At 40.0% G+C, this 22092-nt stretch overlaps 1 protein-coding gene across 1 annotated transcript in view; it reads left to right on the top strand.

The window, feature by feature from the left end:
- LOC111158555 (FRAS1 related extracellular matrix protein 2) overlaps nt 1–18465 on the top strand; it is a 149260-nt gene extending 130795 nt beyond the window's left edge. Inside the window, exons 15-24 of the mRNA XM_022520655.1 lie at nt 88–219; nt 2206–2537; nt 10575–10767; nt 12292–12396; nt 13801–13928; nt 14027–14161; nt 14928–15054; nt 15917–16104; nt 16314–16460; nt 17953–18465. Coding sequence (XP_022376363.1) covers nt 88–219; nt 2206–2537; nt 10575–10767; nt 12292–12396; nt 13801–13928; nt 14027–14161; nt 14928–15054; nt 15917–16104; nt 16314–16460; nt 17953–18465 — 2000 coding nt within the window. The remainder of the gene's footprint in view (nt 1–87; nt 220–2205; nt 2538–10574; nt 10768–12291; nt 12397–13800; nt 13929–14026; nt 14162–14927; nt 15055–15916; nt 16105–16313; nt 16461–17952) is intronic.
- The last annotated feature ends 3627 nt before the right edge of the window (nt 18466–22092 follow it).

The raw sequence follows: 22092 nt of genomic DNA on the forward strand, positions 1-22092 counted from the left end.
AAAAAATTATAGTGCCTAGCTTAAAAATATCCTTTAGGCGTTGTCTGTTGTGTTCTTTTGGCATAAATACGTTCATTTTTCCCTGAGGTCTGTGTCAGCCCCGGGTGCCAGGGACGGTGGGAGCAGAGCCATTCTCCGCTAAGCTGCGCTACACGGGCCCCGAGGACCCAGACTACACAAACCTCATCAAGCTCACGGTCACGATGCCACACATAGATGGTAGGTGGCTTGGGTAAGCACATCTGTGGGAGTGGTTTGGGCTCCTCACTACCTGGTTTATGCCACTGAAAACCCAAAATCGCCCAGCAGACGGTAAAATAGTCATTTTGCAACGTCACCTTCAAGTCTTTTTGTTTCTTTCAAGTGATTCTGCTTTCTTTCTATCCTGTTTTTTTTTTTTAATCTGACAATTTAAGCATTCTTTAAAATTAAATAAATTTAAAACATTGTCCAAACACAATGGAACAAAACTTTGGTCAATGTGCTAGTTTTTATGAAATGGTATGACTGTGTGTTTAAAATTCTTGAACTTGGACTTCCAGTAAAGGATTTTATATCTCATTGAGGACCCTCAACATGTATTTGCTATTTCATAGCTGGAATTTAAAAATCCAATTTATAAATCGTGTTCATTTGCTCCAGATAGGAATTTGTGAGTCAGTAACTTCATCCACACTGTGAATATTTCCCCAGTACAGAAAACATCTTCAAGTTATGTTCTCCTCAACTGACTTTATACCTAAATTGTTAATATTAATTTTATTACTTGGTAGTTAGTTATATTTTAAGTAGTGAAGCAAGAAGAAGCACAAGGCAGTATTAGGAACGATGAGATTGAATTTATCTTTCTTGGGAAAAAAAAGACATAATTCTGCTTTTTCTGCTTATTGCAAACCTAAATTTGTGCTGGTGGGAGGTAGGTAGACTAGAATCTACACCACTTTATAGCATAATGTGGATCCCACGTATGACCAGCTCTTCTCTAAGCTCATGTTGGAGGTGTGACTCAGAGGTGCAAAGGACCAAGGGGGGACCCATTGGGGAAAATCAAACCTGTAACAGTTACTAATGGGAAGACTGGTCCCTCATGCTACTCCTAGAGCTGACTTGGCATTGTCTGACATGGTCAACAGCCACAGCTCTGCCAGAGCTGGGTAAAAGCTGACCAGTTCTTTTGTGAAGCTAGAGTTTTGCTCAGGGAGAATCTGAGAGCAAGAAGGGGGAAAGGTTCCAGGAAAACACCTCTCTCATAGTCCTTTTTGCTGCATTTTCATGCCAGGGCTCAACAAACTCTGGCCCCTGTGCCAAATCCAGCTTACTTGCCTGCTTTCATAGGCTCTTGCAAGCTAGAAAATGGTTTTTATGTTTCTAAATGCTGGGGAAAAAAACAAAGAAGAATATTTCATGGAACATGAAAATTACACGAAATTATGCTCCATTATGCATGAAAAGTTTTATTGCGCAGTTACAGAAATTCTTTTGCATGTCTTCTGTGACAGCTTTCTATCTAACATGGAGCATCGAGCAGTTGAGACATAGACCTTATGGCTGCAAGTCCTAAAATAGTCACTATTTGACCTTTTATGCAAGAAGTTTGCCAGACTATAGCTTATACTCCATAGTGATCATTTTCAGACATTTTGGCCTCAGGACATCCTGACAAATTATTTAGGATCTCAAAGGCCCATTGTTTTTATGAGTTATATCTATAAATATGGACTGGATTTAAAATCAAAACTAAGGAATTATTAAATACTAATTTTTTCATTCATTTAAAAATAATCTACTACATAGTCACATGGAAAACATACTTTTAGGAAAAATAGCTCTAACTTATAAATCAAAAGATTATTGTGTTTTTTTACATTTTTGAAAATACCGTTAATGTCGGTCTTCATAAAAGGCAGCTGAATTATTTTATCTCCCTCTGCATTCAATCTATGGCAATATGTGATAACTCTGAAAAACTCCACTGTACTGAGAGAATAATGGTGGAAAAGTCAAATAATGTCTTAGAATCATTATGAAAGTAGCTTTAATGTCACAGATCTCCTGAAAAATGCCAAGGACCCCTGGGATACCACGTTGATAGTAATCACTGCTGTACAGTATTTTATAACACTTGTCTTCTTGAGAACAAAGAAATGACCAGTGTTCTAAATCCTTTGCTGGTGACAATGGTAATATGATCACAATTCCTTGCAGGCATGCTCCCTGTGATCTCCACTAAAGAGCTGTCCAACTTTGAGCTCACCCTCAGTCCTGATGGCTCAAGAGTTGGAAACCACCAGTGCTCCAACCTTCTGGATTATACCGAAGTGAAGACTCACCATGGTTTCTTAACTGATGCTACAAAAAATCCAGAAGTAATTGGAGAGACGCATCCTTACCAGTACAGCTCATCTATCAGAGGCTCTAGTACCTTACGCTTCTATCGAAACCTGAACCTGGAGGCCTGTTTGTGGGAGTTTGTTAGCTACTATGACATGTCAGAACTTCTCACTGACTGTGGGGGCACCATCGGGACAGACGGACAGGTAGGAATATTGAACATCTGAGCTTTGGGCACTGGAAAAGTGAGTTGGTTTTTTTCAGGTATCCAGATGTAGACTAAATCCCAACTCTAGTCTTCCATTCTGGTGGCGAAGGTCATTAGGTACAAGAGGAAACTTGCACGAGTGGTATGAAAATTCATGTCTGTTTCTGGAACAAGGTGTCGAAATTTTGACACATTTTTTAGTGATGGGCTCAAAATATCTTTGTATCAAAAGGTCACTATGTAATTGTTGCTGTAAATTCCAAATATACTCTGATATTATAAAAATCCAAATATTAATTTCTCTCCAAAGTATACATTATCATTTATTGTGTATATGTACAGATGTCCATGTTGTGTCATAAGCCATCTAAAGTGAAGATTTAAAATCGGTCAGCCCAGTTTTTCTCCCTCCTTTTCTTCTTCTACCTTCTGTCTTTCTCTCCTTTTACCCCCTTTACTCCTTCCTAGTTTCCTCCCCATTCCCTCCCCATCTGCTTCTTTTCTCCATCACTAACATAGTCAAAAGTATTTTCATTAAAAGCTTATTGTTATTTCTCCTCTAGAGTTACTGACTCCTTTTCATACCACACAGATATTTACGTATAAAATACACAGCACAGGGGCACCTGGGTGGTTCAGTGGGTTAAAGCCTCTGCCTTCAGCTCAGGTCATGATGCCAGGGTCCTGGGATCAAGCCCCGCATCAGGCTCTCTGCTCAGCGGGGAGCCTGCTTCCTCCTCTCTCTGCCTGCCTCTCTGCCTACTTGTGATCTCTGTCTGTCAAATAAATAAAAATAAAAATAAAATCTTTAAAAAAAAATACACAGCACACACACGGTCACACAATCCCTACTCCTGTCATCGTCACCAAAGTTGTCAAAATGATAAGGTAGCAAGATCTCCATTAGCAGTTATGATAGAATTTAAAATATGTTGGGTGTAGTTGAGAAGTGTAATGAGTATTTGAACTAAAAGCCATGCTCTGTCCTACCTGGACTAAACAAAGAGTTCATATAAGTCCACTTACACACTAAAGTATTGAATGGTACCCAGGATGTATCAGGTCTTTCAAGATTTAACCAGGGTGAGGCTGATGTTGTCCAGGCTATATCCCTGCGGTGTTAAAGTATGGATCAAGTAGTAGCATAAGAAAGAGAGATAGTAACTGAGTATCAGTTTAACACCAGGGCAGAGCTGTGAAGCGCGACACATTCAGCTGGTGCTGATGAGCGAGGGGCAGTCATTCATCTGAGTCCATCTGGGGACTATTGGACTCCAAGGGAAGGAGACATTCTCTCCATCTCCTCTAAAAGCAGCAAAATACTCAGAAATTTGCATGGATTAGTAAAAATCCCCAAACAGCAATAGGAATGTGGAATGTGGAAAGGGCTTGGGTATTAGAATCCAGCAAATGCAGACCTAAATTTGGCTCTCATGTTTTCTAGCCTTGCATCTTTGGGCAAGTTACTTAAGCCCTCGAAAGTGTCACCTCTTCAGGTTCCTCTTTCCCAGTGTATCTTTGCCACCAGAAAAAAATACGAAAGAAAAAAGTCCTGCCCCAGAATAAAAATACTCATATTAACGAATCTACCTCAGCCTTTTTCTTTATAGACACTTGGTGAATAGATTCTGCTTAGGGTTTCATAAGAGTTTTGCAAACTTTCACATTTCTGAATTTACGATGGAAAAATGGGGAAAAGTAAAGGTAAACCATCAATATGGACTAACTGTCTTCAGGCAGCTTTGTGGTTGTGTTGCCCACTCTGTTGGCCAACAGATCCTGAAGGAAGCCAGTGCTGCCCTCAGTCTGTTTGTCCTCTGCCAAGAATGCACGCCCCCAGCCAAGTATTTAATAGACGTGACTTTCTCTCTTGTAATCCTTTTCTAGACTTGGCACCTTAGATCAAGATGATCGCCATGCAGACAAATTTTACTCTATCGTAATTGCTTCCCCCAGGAACAACATGATAAACTGACTTTTTTTGTGTGCATTCTTAGTGGCTGCAGCTACCTCTACAAAACATTGGCAAGTCCCTGCATTTCTCTGTGATTGAAAGCTGTTTCTAACACTTTCTGAGAAAGATTCTCTACCTTCCCTAACCTCTCACATTCAGATTATTTAACTTATAAGACAGAGTTGCTAGACTGAAGGGATCATCTGCAATATTCAAGACAGTTCTCTATTCATAGCAAATGAAGTTTTATTAAGTTTATTAAGATATTAAGACCATTTCTGCTTTTTTCTCATCTTCTTCATTGCATCTTCCTTCATTAAAGAAATATGAGCTGAACACCTCCTCTGTGCCAGGGACCATCCTAGGTACCTGCTGAGGAAACCAGAGAGAGAGCTTACACTCCCAACAAAGTAGAGTTGTAGGAGTCAAACCTCATTCCTATAAAAGTTAAGAATTTTACTTGCCAAAAAGAGAAACGTGGACTTTTCTAATGATCTTTAATCCTAAAATCCCTTTTAATAGTTTCTAAAATATAAAAAGAGATGGATAGCAGGAAAAGAAAAATAGAGATAAATTAAAAAATGATACTGCTCCTCTGTTTTGTGTGACAAAACAGTGTTTTGTAAATAAAAATTTAAATTGTTTTGGTGTACCATAAAAAACACTTGTGGTACAAAATAATTATTAAAGTTAAACCAAGTTTTTAAAAACTATTGGATATTTTGGTGGTGACTTTTCTCTTGAAAACAACTTATTTTACAAATGAAAGCCCTCAGTTCATTCCACTTTTCAGGAGCCTGACTATTGGTCCTGCGGAGGTCAGAATCTTAGCTCTTACCTTGTTAGGTAAACACCTACTGATAACATTGTTCCAGGAGCATAAATAAGCTACAGAAGTGCAACCCCATGTAAGTTTGCACTGGAAACATTAAATTTTCATTGACTTATGAGAAGGCATGATTTTCCATGATTTTGGAAAACTAAACATGTTTTTTCCTAGTTGCTTGGTTTGAGGAATAGTCTTTCTCCCTTATTACTGTGTGTTGGGATTTAGAAACATGGAACGACTTTAGGGCAAGAATATATTTAAAAGTCATCTCTTTCCATTGTAGTATTTTATGCTTAGTACTTGGATTTACTCTTTTACACATGTATGTTACTCTAAATCATTTTACAAGAAATTGTAAGAAGAATCCAAAATGTGGCTTACCTGGAGCATGTTGCTTCTTAGTCAACTTTGTCAATTATTTTTTTTTAATAGTGTGGTTTCTTTGTTGTTGTTGCTGTTGTTTTATATATTTATTTGGGACAGAGAGAGAGCACAAATGGGAGGGAGAGGGAGCAGAAGACTCCCCGCCAAACAGTGAGCCTGATGGAGGGCTCCATCCCAAGACCCTGAGGACATGACCTGAGCCGAAGGTGGATGCTTAACTGACTGAACCACCTAGGCACCCTGGTTTCTTTGTTCTTTAAGTAAGAGTAATGATAGTAGGATGGAAAGCTGGGGAACTAAAAAAAGTAAAAAAAAAAATCTTGTTGCACTATCACTGTACACAGATTTTATAGTGTTTTCCAATGTACAGACATATTTTTGATAGTAACAGTGTAATGTTATTTATACCATCTTGTATACTGCTTTTTAACTTAACAATGGTGAGCATTTTCTCATAGCAAGGAAAATTCTTTAGATACATGACTTTTGTTGGCTACATAATATTTTACCATGTGTGTCATCATAATGCATTTAGCCATTCTTCTATTGTTGGTCATTTAGATAATTTCTAATTCTATTATTGTAAATATCCCATAGAGTTGTCCTTAATACCAAAGAGTCTGTGGGCCAGTATTGACCCTATCTCATTCCAAGGTCTCTCTTGTGCATCTCTGAGCCGATATGCCTTTAGAAAGACTTGTAATTGGACAGAAGCCAAGGTCTCTTTCTTCCAAGTGTTCCTGGATGTGGAGGCTGCTATTACTGCTAATCGCTTGGCTGAGGATTCTTACTTGTTAAAACAGTGTCCTCCACTGAGTAGCTAAGTACATGCTTTATTGAGACTTCAAGCTGTTGACATTTGTGAGCCTTCTTTACACATTCACAAACACCACCATCTTGATGATGTAGACATCTTTCTGGAAACAAAAGGAACAACAGAAATTACAACCAGTGGGAAATCCATACCAGCAGTAGCCATCAGATAATATTCAAACAGCTCTAGTTCAATTTTTAATCTTTGAAGTGAGCACAAACCACATATCCCACATAAAGGTGGGTAGGAACTGGATTATGAAATATTTTTAAATGATTACTGTTTTCAACCTATGTGGTCCAATTAAAGACCTTGGGCAGAAGAGTGTAGTCAGTGCTACCCAATATGATAACCGCTAGCCATATGTGGTTACTGAGCATTCAAAATTGAGGTGTGTTATTCTTATAAAATACAAACCAGATTTCAAAGACTTAGTAGGGAAAAAAAAAACCCTCAAAAATAATGTTATACTGATTGCATATTAAAATATAATATGTTTGATATATTGGATTAAGTAACTATTCTTAATACTAGTTTCACATGTTTCTCTTTACTTTTTGAAGTACAGCTGCTAGAACATTTTAAATTACATGTGTGGCTCACATTATGTTTTTATTGGATAGTGCTGGTCTATATACTTGAGTGTTAGTGACTGATTGTACTGAATAATCTTGGGCAACCCAACTGACTTCTTCACGGCTTAAGTTCAACACATGTAGAATACAGCTTTGCTCAAATGAAAGTTGCAAAGGAACATAGTAAATCTAGATAGCTTTCTTTAGTACATATGTATACTGCCAACTTCTGTAAGAAACAGTATATATATACATATATATGTATATATATACTGCCTACTTCCATAAAGCAATATGAATTTGGATAGCTTTTTTTAAAATTAAATTTAATTTTTTTTCAATGTTCCAAGATTCATTGTTTATGCACCACACCCAGTGCTCCATGCAATATGTGCCCTCCCCAGTACCCACCACCAGGCTCACCCAACCCCCTTCCTCCTCCCCTCCAAAACCCTCAGTTTGTTTCTCAGAGTCCACAGTCTCTCATGGTTCATCTCCCCCTGAATCTGGATAGCTTAAGCTGGATGCCCAAATAAGTGAAGAATTCAGCTTACTGTGAGTTACCTCAACACTAGTCCCCACCTTAGACAATATTCTGTGTGTAATTTCTCTTTTAGCATATTCATTTTCTTTCCTATTCTTCCCTTCTCCTACCCATCTGACACAGCTCAGTTAATTTAGTTTGTGTTTTTCGCTGGCAATAAATACTTCCCCAAACATAGACTTGCTGCCCATTATTAGCCACTTCGTAGCAGTAGTAGTAGTAATTTATATCACTGTTACGTTTTCCAGAAATCTTGCATTTTATACTTTCCTTTTAAATATGGAATTTAAAGTATCATTTAGTTTTGCTGAAGAAACTTCAAACGTCTGTAAGGACATGTAATCTCCTTTGTTGTGTCACAATTGCTTTAAGAGCAGTGTACCAGATTTAACATCTGTTTCTTCTAGTATAAACAAATCCTTTAAAACATCCTGTGATACAAGCTGAAAGAAAACTAATTATTAAGGTGATATCCAGAAGTTAGACTGACAGCACTGTGTTTTTCAGTTTTATAAGAATGAGCAGGTAGGCGACCTGGATGATTGACATCGTTCCATTGACACCAGTTACTCTAGACAGAACTTCCAAGCAGACAAAGAAGGCCTGGTCATAATGAACAAGAAAATGGAATAAGATGCTTATCTCATGTCCAGAAATGGCCAAACTCCAGGTTGCCACAAGAAAGAAAATAAAAATTAGGGAACTTTATGCCAAGTAACTCATAGGAAGTGAATATTAAGAGTTCTCTATAAAATAGCACAGTCAATAACATTTGATAGAGTATAATGTTGGCAGAAATTTTTAGCACCTAGTTAGTTTAACTGGAAACTCATTCCTAAAGCCTAATTTTTAAAAGATGATGGTTTATTGGGGCATCTTGGTGGCTCAGTGGTTTAAAGCCTCTGCCTTCAGCTCAGGTCATGATCCCAGGGTCCTGGGATCGAGCCCTGCATCGGGCTCTCTGCTCGGCAGGGATCCTGCTTCCACCTCTCTCTCTGCCTGCCTCTCTGCCTGCTTGTGATCTCTGCCTGTCAAATAATGAATAAAATCTTAAAAAAAAAAAAAAGGTGATGGTTTATTAAAACCACAGGATGAAATATTAATCTTAATTTCCAGGGGCATATACATTGACTTGATCACTCTTCTTTACACTGAGTGTTAAAATTGCACTACAAGATCAGTTTTAACTGAGTGCCATAATATTGACCCTTAACAGTATTATCCCAGAGGACTTTGGTTGCAAGGCCCCTCTTCTGCTAGCTGAGTTAGCAGATGATGAGGAGTGCTAGCTACGACACAGCTAGCAATCAAATGTTTTGCTTGGATGACAGTATTCTTTTTGTATACTTTTGTTGACAATTTAGGTCATCTACTTTTTGTGACTTAAGGAGTTTATTTTTTACGCTATGACGAAGTGATAAATTATTATCATCATTGATTATGTTATTCACTAACACGTGTGTATGATCCCTGTTGCCAGCTCAATGTGGAAAGAGAATGAGAATGGTATTAGAAAGCCCAGCTGGAATTTCTGAAGAGTATGATCTGACCTAAGTCAGATCTAAGATGACCTAAGTCCATCTTTGCTTGCGTAAAAGATAGTTTTATTTGCCCAGCTCTTCTGCAGAGCTATTTTGAGAATTAAGTATGATAACATTAGTTAGGTGATCCTAGGACTGTCCTCAGCTTTGTTTGGAGTGCGATGAAGTGTGTTAGAGTAGAAAAGCAGAGGCCAAAGACTGGGTTCTAATACTGGCAGGGCCATTCAGAAGGCTTAAAGAATTCTATGAGAATTTGCTTTATTTCTTTGAACGTTAATTTCTCTCTCTTTCCTTTTCTATGCATCATTTTTACATCCATCCATGTACCCATCCATCCACCCACCCCTCCAGCCAGCCAGCCAACCAGCCATCCATCCACACATGCATATAAATATAATTATGGGGGAGAGTAAAAATATTAAATAGTTTTTATTGTGAACCTAGGGACTCAATAAATGAATATTAGTTTATCCTCCATAACTCCTAACTTTCCTACAAAATACATGAAGAAGGAAAGCATAAAATTCAAAGGAAGTCACTTCATTTCAACTAATTAATTTTACAACATATTAAGTATTACATGTCATTACTCAACATGTTTGCTTGTAGATCTTTCTTTATTCTGTCTTCCTTTACGTAATAATTTAAAAGTACCTTATAGCAGTGTTATTCATAATAGCTCAAAACAGGAAGTAACCCAAATGTCCATCAGTTGATGGACAGATAAATATGTGCTGCGTATGCTTGCAGTGGGATACTACTCAGAAATAAACGTATTGAAATGTGCAGCAACATGGATGCACCTTGAAAACATAAGTGAAAGAAGCCTGTCACAAAAGATCACATAGTGTATGACTCCATGTATATGGAATATCCAGAACTGGCAAGTAAAGAGAGACAGAAAATAGGCTAGTGGCTACCGGGGCTGGGAGGAGGAAGGAACGAAGGTGTGACTTCTCACGGGTTTGGAATTCTCTTTGGAGGTGATGAAAGTGTCCTAAAATTGATTGTGGTCAAAGTTGCACCTCTCCCCGAATACATGAAATACTGCTGGTTTGTCCCCTTTAATCACTGAATTATATGGTATGTGAATTATATCTTACTAAAGCTGTTATAAAACAAAAAGACTGTGTAGGTATAATATACTCAAAATAATGCAATTTACTTTCAAGACTGCTGTCGCATATCCTTTGTTGCAAAGGAAGGTAATGGTAACAACTAGTTAATTGCTCCAGAATTAGGTCAGGGACAATAGTATAAATGCTGTCACTTCCTTACCTCAATGGTCACTCAAAATCTCTAGTTGAGTGAAAGGAGAAAAGTGTCTTGTAAAAAAGTTAGGCTCCTCCAGTTAACACCGAATCATGCTGACAGATGTAATTTCATTGTTTTAGGTCCTAAATCTAGTGCAGTCCTATGTGACCCTTCGAGTGCCTCTGTATGTTTCCTACGTGTTCCATTCCCCGGTTGGGGTAGGAGGCTGGCAGCATTTTGACTTGAAGTCGGAGCTCCGCCTAACTTTTGTGTATGACACTGCCATCTTGTGGAATGATGGAATCGGCAGCCCACCAGAAGCCGAACTCCAAGGTGGGTAATAATTTGGAAAATGAGTTTTCTCATCTATTTGACTTACTTAGGACTTTTTTTTTTACTGTAGCAAAGTAAATAATAGAAGCAACTTTCAATAAATTTTATTTTTATGTTCAGTATTTTAAGATTATTTCATTTTTTCATGGAAAAACTAACAAAATCCTATCAGTGCCTAAAATTTTGTGTAACAAGTGACTGTTATAGATAGATATCATAAACATTTCATGGGTATTTAACCCTGACAGTCCATTTCAGGTGATTCATCATTTATGAGTTACACAACATAGTCTGTGTGTTTCCTAGGTTCTAGAAAATGTGTAGAGGAAGTTCCAAATGAAAATAAGAAATGAACCCAAGAGAAAAATGTATGCTTTTTTTTTTTTCTTCTGAAAATGAGATAGATCCTGGCTTCTAGTTCGGGCTTCCACAGCTTACTAGCTTTGTAGTCTTGAACATACTGCTTAGCCTTTGTGGCACTCAGTTTCTCCTCAAGGGTAGACTAGACTGCTTATATTCTTTTTATTTTAAATTTCTATCATTCTGTAATATTTTAGCTGGATGTTTTGGAACAGCAGTGGTAAGTACAACTAACTCCTAAGCCTGTAAGCACCTGCCAAACTTTCTTTCAATCTCTGTACCAGAATAATAATTTAAAGTCTACAAGCATAAAGCTAATTTATGTATCCGTGGAATGAATAGTTTCTTTTCAGACACATGCTGCTGTTCTGGTTCCATGCCTATCTGAGCATCATGCCTGCATTACTTTTTACGAGCCAGAGAGAAAATACTATTGACAGTGTCTCAAAATTTGCTGTCTTAAACAGATTTAAGATTGCCTTAAATTTACGTGAAAGGTTATATGATCACCCTGAGTGAACATTCTAAATTATTTTATATTTCAGTGTTTTGGTTACACATCTTGCCTTAGAAAGTGTATATTTAAGGAAATTTAATGTGGATCCATGCTGTGGTTCTCAAGTTCTACATAAGGATCTCATGGTTCCTTCTTGTCTCTGGAACCAACTTTGGTCAAACTGCCAAAAGTTTTGGAAAACCTCCAGAGTTTTTATTAAGTCTGTAAAATTTGGAATCATTCTGGAGAACACGAACCCACATCCAAGTCCAAATCTTCAGGACTTGACAACTTTATTGTGTCTCTCAATTTACAACTTCATTTATGTAGACTAATGCTTTCAGGGAAAAAAAAAAATCTTGGCCTATTGTCTATTTCATGTTGTCTATTTCTATCTATTTCATATTGTCTATCTGTTTATTTCATATTGACCTCACTCATGTTACCTGATTCTATTTCGCCTCCCTTCTTGACACCCTTTCTTGTTAAAAAACAAAGCAAAACAAACAAAACACTTGTGCTTCTCTTATCACTCAGAATTCTGATCACAGTCTTTGGCTAGAATGCTTAAAGATGAGACATATCTGAATTCAAATTTGGAAGAAATCCTGCATATAATGAGTCCCTGGTCACCAGTGTTTCCACTCTTGTGCACTCTGCTCATGTAGGTTCTCTCTACCCCACGAGCATGCGCATCGGTGAAGAGGGGCGCTTGGTGGTGAACTTTAAGACAGAGGCTCAGTTCCATGGTCTGTTTGTGCTGTCCCATCCCGGTAAGTCCTGTTATCCACAAGAAGCTGCTCCCAGCACCACAGAACACAGATATTCCAGGCCCTACGCTACCTGACGAGCTATGAAACCAGCTTCTAAACTTAACTTCAAGTGAATTGTCCATGTGACTTATCCACAGGAGGGTTTGATAATTGTTCAGCTACATCTCATAAGCTACAAATTCATCGCTATCAACATAGCCTTTTAGAGAAAATACAAAATGACAGTAAATTTAAACGAAAACTCTACTGAGTTCATTTTAAGTGGAGTTTTCCTTAGATAAAGAGCATAGCAACCACAGTACCTTTCTCTGCCTCAATTCTGTTGCATACAAAGTTGAATTTGAAGTCATTTGTTTAGCAAGGACTCCTCTGTTCACAGCCATTTTCTGGATACCGTGAGAAACCTTTATAATAGAGCTGGAAGTGACATTGTACTATGATACTTACATCTCAGACATGTTAACTAATTACCTTTAATAAAGATTTGCTCTGTCATTTTACTAACTGCGAACGCTGTGCTTTAAATACCAATAAGGAAGCAGGCACTGAAGTCCAATGCCCAAGCTTTTTTTAAATATAAAGGACATCCCATTAGAAATATTTTTTTTATTTGACTCTCCATATCACTAAATTGGTGTTGCATATTTTGCCCATTTGCCAACTATTGTCAGATTGGACTGGGAACATAGTTCAATCCATGTCTTCTCCCGCCTTCCGTATTCTGGGTTTGAGCTCTAAACAAGGAAAGAATAGGGCCAAAATTCAGAAGAGAAAGAGGGCTCATTGTATATTTATGAGGCTGAGCTACAAGACATACTGACCCAAAAAGAATCATTTGGCTTTATTGTAACTGACAATTCTGGAAAATAAGGATTTCTGGGTCTTTACAGATCCCTTCCACATGTCTACCTTTCTAATAAACTGAGTCTTTGTTTAGACATAATTGCAGGCAATCTAATTAAAATTAGGTTCCGTTTGTAAGTTGGGTTTGCCCCGCTGTGCGGATGCTAAGAGACTAAAGTTGATCTCGTGGCTTTGATGCACAATAAATGCATTCACATCAGCTGTTACTGCACTGCTGTGCCTTCCCTGGAAAGTTGCCCTGGACTATTTGAGCATTTCTGCACAATTATCTCTTCACAGAATCATAGAGTGGGAAAAGCACTGAATTAGGACTCAGAAGGCACACATCCTAACTGTGCGATCTTGGGAGAGTCACTATAATCGGCCTCGGCCCACATTCTCCGAGGGGGGGAAGTGAAGCTAATTATACCAACATTGGGGCTTTGAAGGCTTAGTATTAAGAATAAAAGCAAGCAATGTACGATCGGGTGCTTTGAAAACCCTAAGCTGTTATGCACTCTTACAGCCACTCTACCATTATTCTTACTGGCACTTTTCTAGCATCCTTCACGAGCTCAATGATCATGTCAGCTGATCATCCAGGCCTGACCTTCTCCCTGCGCCTCATCAGGAGTGAACCGACCTATAACCAGCCCATGCAACAGTGGAGCTTTATGTCTGACTTTGCAGTAAGTGACTCGGGCTCTTAGCTTTCCTTTTCTGCCGCTTTGGATGACACCTCAGATTCTTAAAGGGAAAACCTAAATGTCCTCCCTTCTCCTTAAAGGTACGTGACTATTCAGGGACTTACACAGTGAAACTGCTGCCTTGCACCACTCCATCGCATCAAGAGTACCGCCTGCCAGTCACCTGCAACCCCCAAGAGCCTGTCACCTTTGACCTTGACATTCGGTTCCAACAGGTGCGTCTCTTGCAGTTGTTTCCGGTGACTTCTCCAGTCCCACTTCATGAAGATCGTGGTTTACGTGTATCAGTAAATAAATAAATAAATAAATTCACACCATGACTTACTAATTCTTGCTTGCTGAGAATAAAGGAAGTCAGACAGGAAGGAAGCAAGAGAAGAAGGAAGGAGGAAAGAACTGCCCTTCCTCTGTCATTGGTTCAGGGTATAAAATCCAGAGTTGAAGAGTATGCAAAGGTTATTTTTCTTCTTATGTGATCTTTTCTCCTCCTGGAGTTTGCTGCCTTGGAGAGTTGAGGGTTTTCCCCAGAGTTCTTCTGTATGTCTTTGCCTCGTTCTTGATCTTCAAGGAAAATAAATATCCTGTAGTTCATGACCTCTCCAAGTACCTAACTGCCATTATATAGTAAAAGAAATATGACGGCACTTTTTGTCCAAGGACAAATACTAAGTGTTGGCCCCGCACTGAACATGATAAGTACGAGTCCCATATATACCCTGTGAAAACAATGGAAAAGAACTCAAGGAACGCTGCTGTTTCGTCCCAGTCAAAACATTTCACCTCGCCAGTATCGCCTTCTCATGAAGGGCAGAGCCAGTGTTACAATCCCCTGTGTTAGTCTGGTCAGATGTGAAAACTGCAGTGCAGTCTTCAGTCATCTACATGTGCACGTACAGCCCATGTGTGTGTCTGTGAATAAGGCATTTGTGCACCGCCAGGGCAATCAGCAACGCGTAACAGAGCTTTCACACGTGGTTTTAGGTCAGCGATCCAGTGGCAGCTGAGTTCAGCTTGAACACCCAGATGTACCTCGTCTCCAAGAAAAGCCTCTGGCTGTCTGATGGATCCATGGGATTTGGGCAAGAGAGTGATGTTGCCTTCGCAGAAGGTACCCATTTCACAAATGAGACAGCCGCTCTGTCTGCTCGCCGCCACATCTGCTGTGCTTTGCTTTATTGGGATCATGTTTAAGAGGGGAAATGATCAGCACTGGCGTACTCTTGAGAATATTACTGGGTCTTTACCACTTTGGCAGGGATGGCTAGGGCCACTGGAATTGGATATATGCTACTAGATGGTTTTTCCTCTGGGGAAGTTAATCTCTATTTCCTTTGCTTAAGTGACTTTTGGAACCAATCTAGATTTCCTTTTCATGAATCTTCTTTCCAGGTGCATAGACTCAAATACTGTAGCTACTTGAGACTGTCGATGCCTCATGGTGAGGGTCATATCTGTGCTGCTCAGTGGCGTGTTCCTGGCCCTTAGCAAAATGCCTAACACGCATGGTGGGAGTTCAGTAGTAGAGGCGAAACAGATGGCTGACTTCGAGGGAATTTCCACAAACTCTCCTTCAAAATCACATAAAGCCAACTCAGCTTTTTATCAATATTTTCTTTTCTATATACTTTATTAGTCTGTATCCTGCCAAGTAATTTATCTATATGAAGTGGACTTTAAACCACAGTGGAATTATGAATATTAAATTATAGACCAAGGCTTGAGGTTATTCCCACTACTGACTGAGCATGGGACAGTCAATAAATCCGCAGTCACTTGTGGTCCGTACCCAGAGTGGTCTGACCTGAGGCCTGGGAGTGGGTGACATCCTGAAGGTTTTCCAATATTTGATGGCAGATTAGAAAAAGAAGGATGTACTCCCTAGGGAGCGTTATTGTCACCAATGGTTTGCAGAGTCATGTGGACAGGACTTACCTTGTAACAGAAATGACACTTCCACGTATCTGTTTCAGGTGACATCATTTATGGGCGTGTCATGGTAGATCCTGTCCAGAATCTGGGTGACTCCTTTTACTGCAGCATTGAGAAGGTGTTTCTGTGCACTGGAGCTGACGGCTATGTTCCCAAATACAGTCCCACGAATGCAGAATACGGCTGCTTAGCTGACTCTCCTTCACTCTTATATAGATTTAAAATTGTGGTAAGTGCTTTGCCCCAAACAGTGGACTAGGTAGGTGTTCAAAGTTCAATGTTTTCATCTGGTATTTAAAAACAATAACATCTTTTTAAATGAAACACAGTGGTGACATTGTATGGTCATCTGTACTTGCACAAACCTAAAGAAACCATTCTGTACTTGCAAAAGTTGGCATTTTCTACAGCACTCCTCATTTTCTTTATTGCTTAAAGGACAAAGCTCAGCCAGAGACGCAAGCCACCAGTTTTGGAAATGTCCTGTTTAATGCCAAGCTAGCAGCCGATGACCCTGAAGCTATTCTCTTAGTGAATCAGCCTGGATCCGATGGCTTTAAAGTTGACTCAACACCACTCTTTCAGGTGGGCCAGTAATAAGCCCCTTACACCAGCTCTGTGTGCCGCATGCAAATTACTTAATACTGGGATGATCCAGGTGTCTTCTATGAAAGGGCAATGATAGTAATACTGCATAAGTAATCATAACATTGAATAAGGTAATGCAGGTAAGCCACACAGGACCATAGTGGGCACCTGGTAAGCATTCTGTAAACCTTAGGTATTATTATTTTTATTAGTGCATTCACCTTATTTTAAGGCTATGAGTAATGAAGACCCTTATTCAGCCCAGAATAGAAATCTAAGTCTGATGCTTGGAAACTCTGCTTTTCTTTCCTTTCTTTCTCTCTTTCTTTCTTTCTTTCTTTCTTTCTTTCTTTTTTTAAGATTTTATTCATTTATTTGACAGAGAGAAAGAGATCACAGGTAGGCAGAGAGGCAGGCAGGGGAGGGGGATGGAACAGGCTCCCCACTGAGCAGAGAGCCCGATGTGGGACTCCATCCCAGGACCCTGAGATCATGACCTGAGCTGAAGGCAGAGGCCTAACCCACTGAGCCAACCAGGTGCCCCGGAAACTCTGCTTTTTTTATTCAAAACTTCCTTCCTGTTGACTTTTCATGACCATCTTTATTAGAGTGATCTTGTTTGAACTGCTGGCTTCAGAAAAGAAGTGTGCACAGCTCATAAATCTCCATTCTCAAAGACTTTATAAACCAAGACAGAATATCCTAGCCTAGCGATGGATGGTAAAAAGACACAGGTGACCCTAACACTGAGCAGACAAATGAGACAAATTCAGAGTTGTGCTTCCACGGAGAATCCTTGGAGGGCAAGTACACCTTTTAGGAAATTTCCTGAAAATTGTCCACACCGGAGGGGCTGCAGACACAGTATCTGTCTTCACCCTAAAGAAGGAATCTTAAGGAAGCATATTTGTTACTCGGAGTAATTTTTTAAAATGATTTTCACTGTTAATTCTCAAAGCCTTAAACCCCTTTTAAATCCTGAAGGCTTCAGAGAGCCATCGGAAATTCCCTTCTTTTCACAAGCCCTAGAAAAGCAGAAAAACGGACCTTTTCTATGGTCTTCTCTGTAAATAAGCAGCCAGACGTACTGGAAGAGAGTCCTGAGAGTCAGAATGTATGGGTTCTAGTCTTGCCTCTGCCACTAACTGGTTGAGTAACATTGGCACGTTACGTAACTGGTGCATCCTTCTTTACCCATTTTTCAGATGTGTAAGTTAAAACCATGTGACAGCTCCGACATTCTATGGCGGCAATCACAGATTGCCAAAGATTTACTGGCACACACTCCCTTGAGAGTCACACAAAATATTTTAGAGTCCTTTACACAAAGCCTTGCACGTACTACCCATGAAAAAATGTGAAGTGTATTAATTCTGCAGTCTAGAGTAAATTCTCAGTGGTTGTCTCTGCCATTAATTTCTCTTGCAGGAGTCATGAATTAGGTTGGTGTGGTATTTAATTTTCTAACAAATAGAGTTGCATTTCCTAGGTTGCCCTGGGTCGGGAATGGTACATACACACGATCTACACGGTAAGATCAAAAGACAACGCCAATCGAGGCATCGGCAAAAGAAGTACCGAGTACCAGCACCACTCCATAGTGGGTCCAGGGAAGCCAGAGGCCACAAGCCAGAGCCGGAAGAAGAGGGAGATCAGGAGCCCACCCCCGCTGGCGTGGGACATAGGTGCTGACAACAACCGGGGAACCAACATCCAGCACATTGCCCTGGACCGCATCAGCAGGAAGCAGGTCCCCCAGGGGCGAGTTCCTCCTGATGGCGTCCTCCCTCGTGAGCTCAACCGGCCCAGCTCCGACGTCAGCCTGGTCACAGTCGTTGGCAGCATCGCGGTGGGGTTCCTCACCCTCTGCCTCGCTGCCATCACAGTGATGATGTGCAGGAGGAGGAAGGGTGCCAGGAGGAAGGGCGCCCTGAAAGGCTCAGGCAGTAGCAAGCCCATGATGGCCCCACAGAGCCACCAGGGAGACAGCTCAGAGGTTTGAAGAGCGTCGCTGGGATTCAGCCTTGGCCTCCAGTGCCTTAGAAAGACAGTGGAAACCCAAATGCTTCTGTCAGTGCTGGGGAATTGGGGACTTCTGTTACGAAGACGCTCAGAGGACCTGACTATACTAATGAGCTTGGATTTGAATTCTGTCTACTTTTTCATGCATCAGAGAACAAATGCAGACCACAAATCACGCCTTTCCTCTGGCCCCAGAGGGAGCAACAATGTATTCGTGTGTACACATAGCCATCCATGGACTGCCAGGAATGGACTTCTCATTTTAGGCATTTTTCTCTAAACAGTGGAGACAAATCTATTCCAAGGTGCTGCAGACTCTCTCAGAAGTTGAAGAGGAGTCTCCTGTTGCTATATGAGCATGAATCTTGAAGGTGCAATTATCACATTGTTTATTCATTGTATAACAGTTTATTCCTAGAAAGGTTTTCATGGATAGTCTGCACGAATGATAAATACACTGTTTACTATGACAAGTTTTTGAATAGGTGGAGACAGCATGGAATTATGACCAGGGGTGGCTCAACCCATCATTCACCCTTCCTACTATGTGGGAGGGAACGGAAGGAAAGATAGAGGGAAGGAAGTCACTAGGTTGGATTGGAATTGTTTCTCATCCTCATCAGAGCCTCCCTGTTTTACTTGCTTATTTAACTTTAAATTAAACCAAAGAATACGTTAAGTCTGGAAGAGATTGTCGAAGAAAGACTTTCCTGTTGTATAATAAGAAATAGTCGAATTCTTGCATGATAGTATATCTTATGGGTGCTCAACATTTGTGGGAAATAAGAGGGTTGGTCGCGTTTTGATGATGAAGAAGAAATGCTATAGAGTTAGATTCACATTTATAAGACAATGTTCTGTAAGAACTGAGCCTAGATGTTTGCAGTATTGAACCCAAAATTATGAGAAGTATCATTACAGGTGGTGGAAGGAGAAAGTGGTATTTATTAATATAATGTGTTTAACCAAAGTGCCTCTTCTACATCATGGAAATAAAGAACATTCTGACAGATGATATATGAGGTTAACCCTCAGAGGAGCATAATCACACAACAATATCCAGAACTTAAATTGGCCATAGGACATTTCATTAACCTTCTAATCAGCCTCTGGGCCAAAAATGGGGACCTCTGCCCCTGTCATTCCAGAGATGGCCTTGGAGGCACTACCTTCTTTGATCCAGGAGGAGAGCAACATTCTTTGTCATCTCCAGTTCAGTGAGCTGACACAGCAAGGTCCCTCTCAGTATCTGAAAACATACCGTGTGACACTGCTCACAGTGTTAAAAACCAGGAAACTTAAGTGAGCTTGCTTGGCAAGGTTCCCATCACCCTTCTGAAAAAATAGACTCTCACCAAATGACAGAAATTTCCGTTGGAAAGGGAAGGAAAATGTCAGTAGTCCAGTGACCAATCTCCCAAAAGCTAGTGAATGTATTTCAAGCAAAAATAGGGTCAGGAGAAAAAGAACTGTACTTAAGGGCTAACTAACCCTCACGTGTTGCCTGGAATCTTTTCACTTTTGTCCATAGCCTGGCCACACTGGACGTCCTAGTGGAATGGATCTCATCTGGTGTCCATGGGCACCAGCCATCTCTTTATTGAAAAAAGGAATCTACGTTGGTGCTGAGAGAGAGGTGAAAAGCGTCTAATGCTCACCTCTCTCCTTTTGGGCAGCTCTGCACTTCACACTCAAAGTCTTTCAAAGAATATGGTAGATTGGAGTCTCCTTCCATTGGGGGAATTTACGGATATCACCCCTATAACTCAAGGGCCCCCCAAAGGACTTATATTAAGTACTGTATAGCCCGGGAGTTCATTTGTCAAGCAAACATGAATGCTTTCATCATTATGCCCTTTTCTTTTACTTTGCCTTCTGGCAGATGCTTTGCTACTTCTTTAGCTACCTCGTAACTTGTCTAGGAATGAGCATGTTAAGCAGCTTCAGTTAGCGTGTGGACTTTTCGTGACTTAGCGCTGGGTTCAATTCAGTTAGACTGTGGGAGCAAGTACTTGCCGTTGACTTTATGTCCCTTCAGTGGTTTAGATGCCTCAGAGCCTGACTCTTGTGCAGTCTTGAGCATCTCTGTCACTGATTATAGTAACGTAGTAATATAGTGAAGTCTCATTATGACAAGCCTGTTTGGAGCCTTTGGGCCACACTGGTTTTATATCAAATTTCACTCTGCAATGAGTTTTACTAATGAGACTGCCATATATGAATTGGAGGGCTTATAAAACACAGAACATGTCTATCCTTTTCTAACAAAGAAAAGTTTCTTCCTCTCTGCCCAGTCCCTCTATCTCTCTCTCCCTTTCTCTCCTCTTCCTTTCCCTTGAAAACAGAGTCTGTGGGAAAAAGGCAGATATAGCTTTCTTAAGTGTAGAGTGCTTGGATTTCAGCATTATCTTCTTTTTAGCTGTTTACTTAATGTGAGATTTTATATACATTAATCTTAAAAAACTCTTTTTGTGGAAAGAAAGGATCAGTGAAAATGTTTTATTGTCCAATAAAACAGACCCTTTTCCCCAACATTTTGTTTTTAGACAATTATGCTGGTATTATCAGAACAATTTCATAAAATAACTTCCCATAGACAATGGGATATAAGCTATAATAACTCCTTAGATACCCAGTAGCTTCTGACCCTAATTAAAACTATATAATTGAAATTGTATCACATAGTAAAACCCAAAGCACAAAAATATATATGAAGCCTTAGCGGCTCTCCCCACATACGAACCACAAAGCATTACAATACATAATTATGGTTTTAATGATGGTTTTATTTATCCCAATTCATTCCCTCTGTTTACATTTACTAAATGCTCACCTAGGACTAACCACTTTGAGAGATTACCCAGAAACCAAGATGCCCTCCCTGGTCTCCAGCAGGTTCTAACCAAATGTGGCTCCTCCTTTAGGCCAGAGGGATCGGCATTTGCATTGGGTTTTGCCCTGGACCAAGAACAAGCCAGGCGTGTCTGTGAACCACAACTTAAAACTCTCCAGAGCACTGACAGTGGAGTCCACTCTTTTTCCTCTAAAAGAATCCCACATTATGGGTCATTGTGATCACAGATCTAAGGTAAAGTATTTCAGATCAATAATTTAATGGAATTGCCCCTCACAAATCTACACAGAAAGGGTACATTGCAGGGATGTGGGTAGTCTGGCTTATTCTTTTCCTCTTAATGGAAGACAGGCCCACTTTATTCCAAAAATGGGATATAGCACATAAACTCTTGTTCCCATCCATGAATACCCCAACACCTCCTGAAGTGCACCCTCCCACAAGCATCCACAGCGTTTGAACAGTATAAATAGAGGTCAACTAGAATTCCTCCGCCATTCTACTGCATAGCATTTGTGACATGAAGGACCAAGTACAAGGGATATAGTTCTATAAGCGGCAAACAACTTCTTTATCAGGTCATCATACCTCTTAAGTCTTTTCCAGGTTACCAACTCCAAGTTCAACTTTAAAAATGGAAATGCACCTGCGGAAAATCATAGAGCCTCTCATTTAAATCCGCGCTGAAGGTTAAAATAGTCCTAGATTGAGAAACGATAAAGTAGCAATAACAGGAAAATGTAATAACATTTA

The sequence above is a fragment of the Enhydra lutris genome, unplaced genomic scaffold (genome assembly GCF_002288905.1).
Source record: "Enhydra lutris kenyoni isolate GAN:26980312 unplaced genomic scaffold, ASM228890v2 scaffoldscaffold60, whole genome shotgun sequence".
Lineage (NCBI taxonomy): Eukaryota > Metazoa > Chordata > Mammalia > Carnivora > Mustelidae > Enhydra > Enhydra lutris.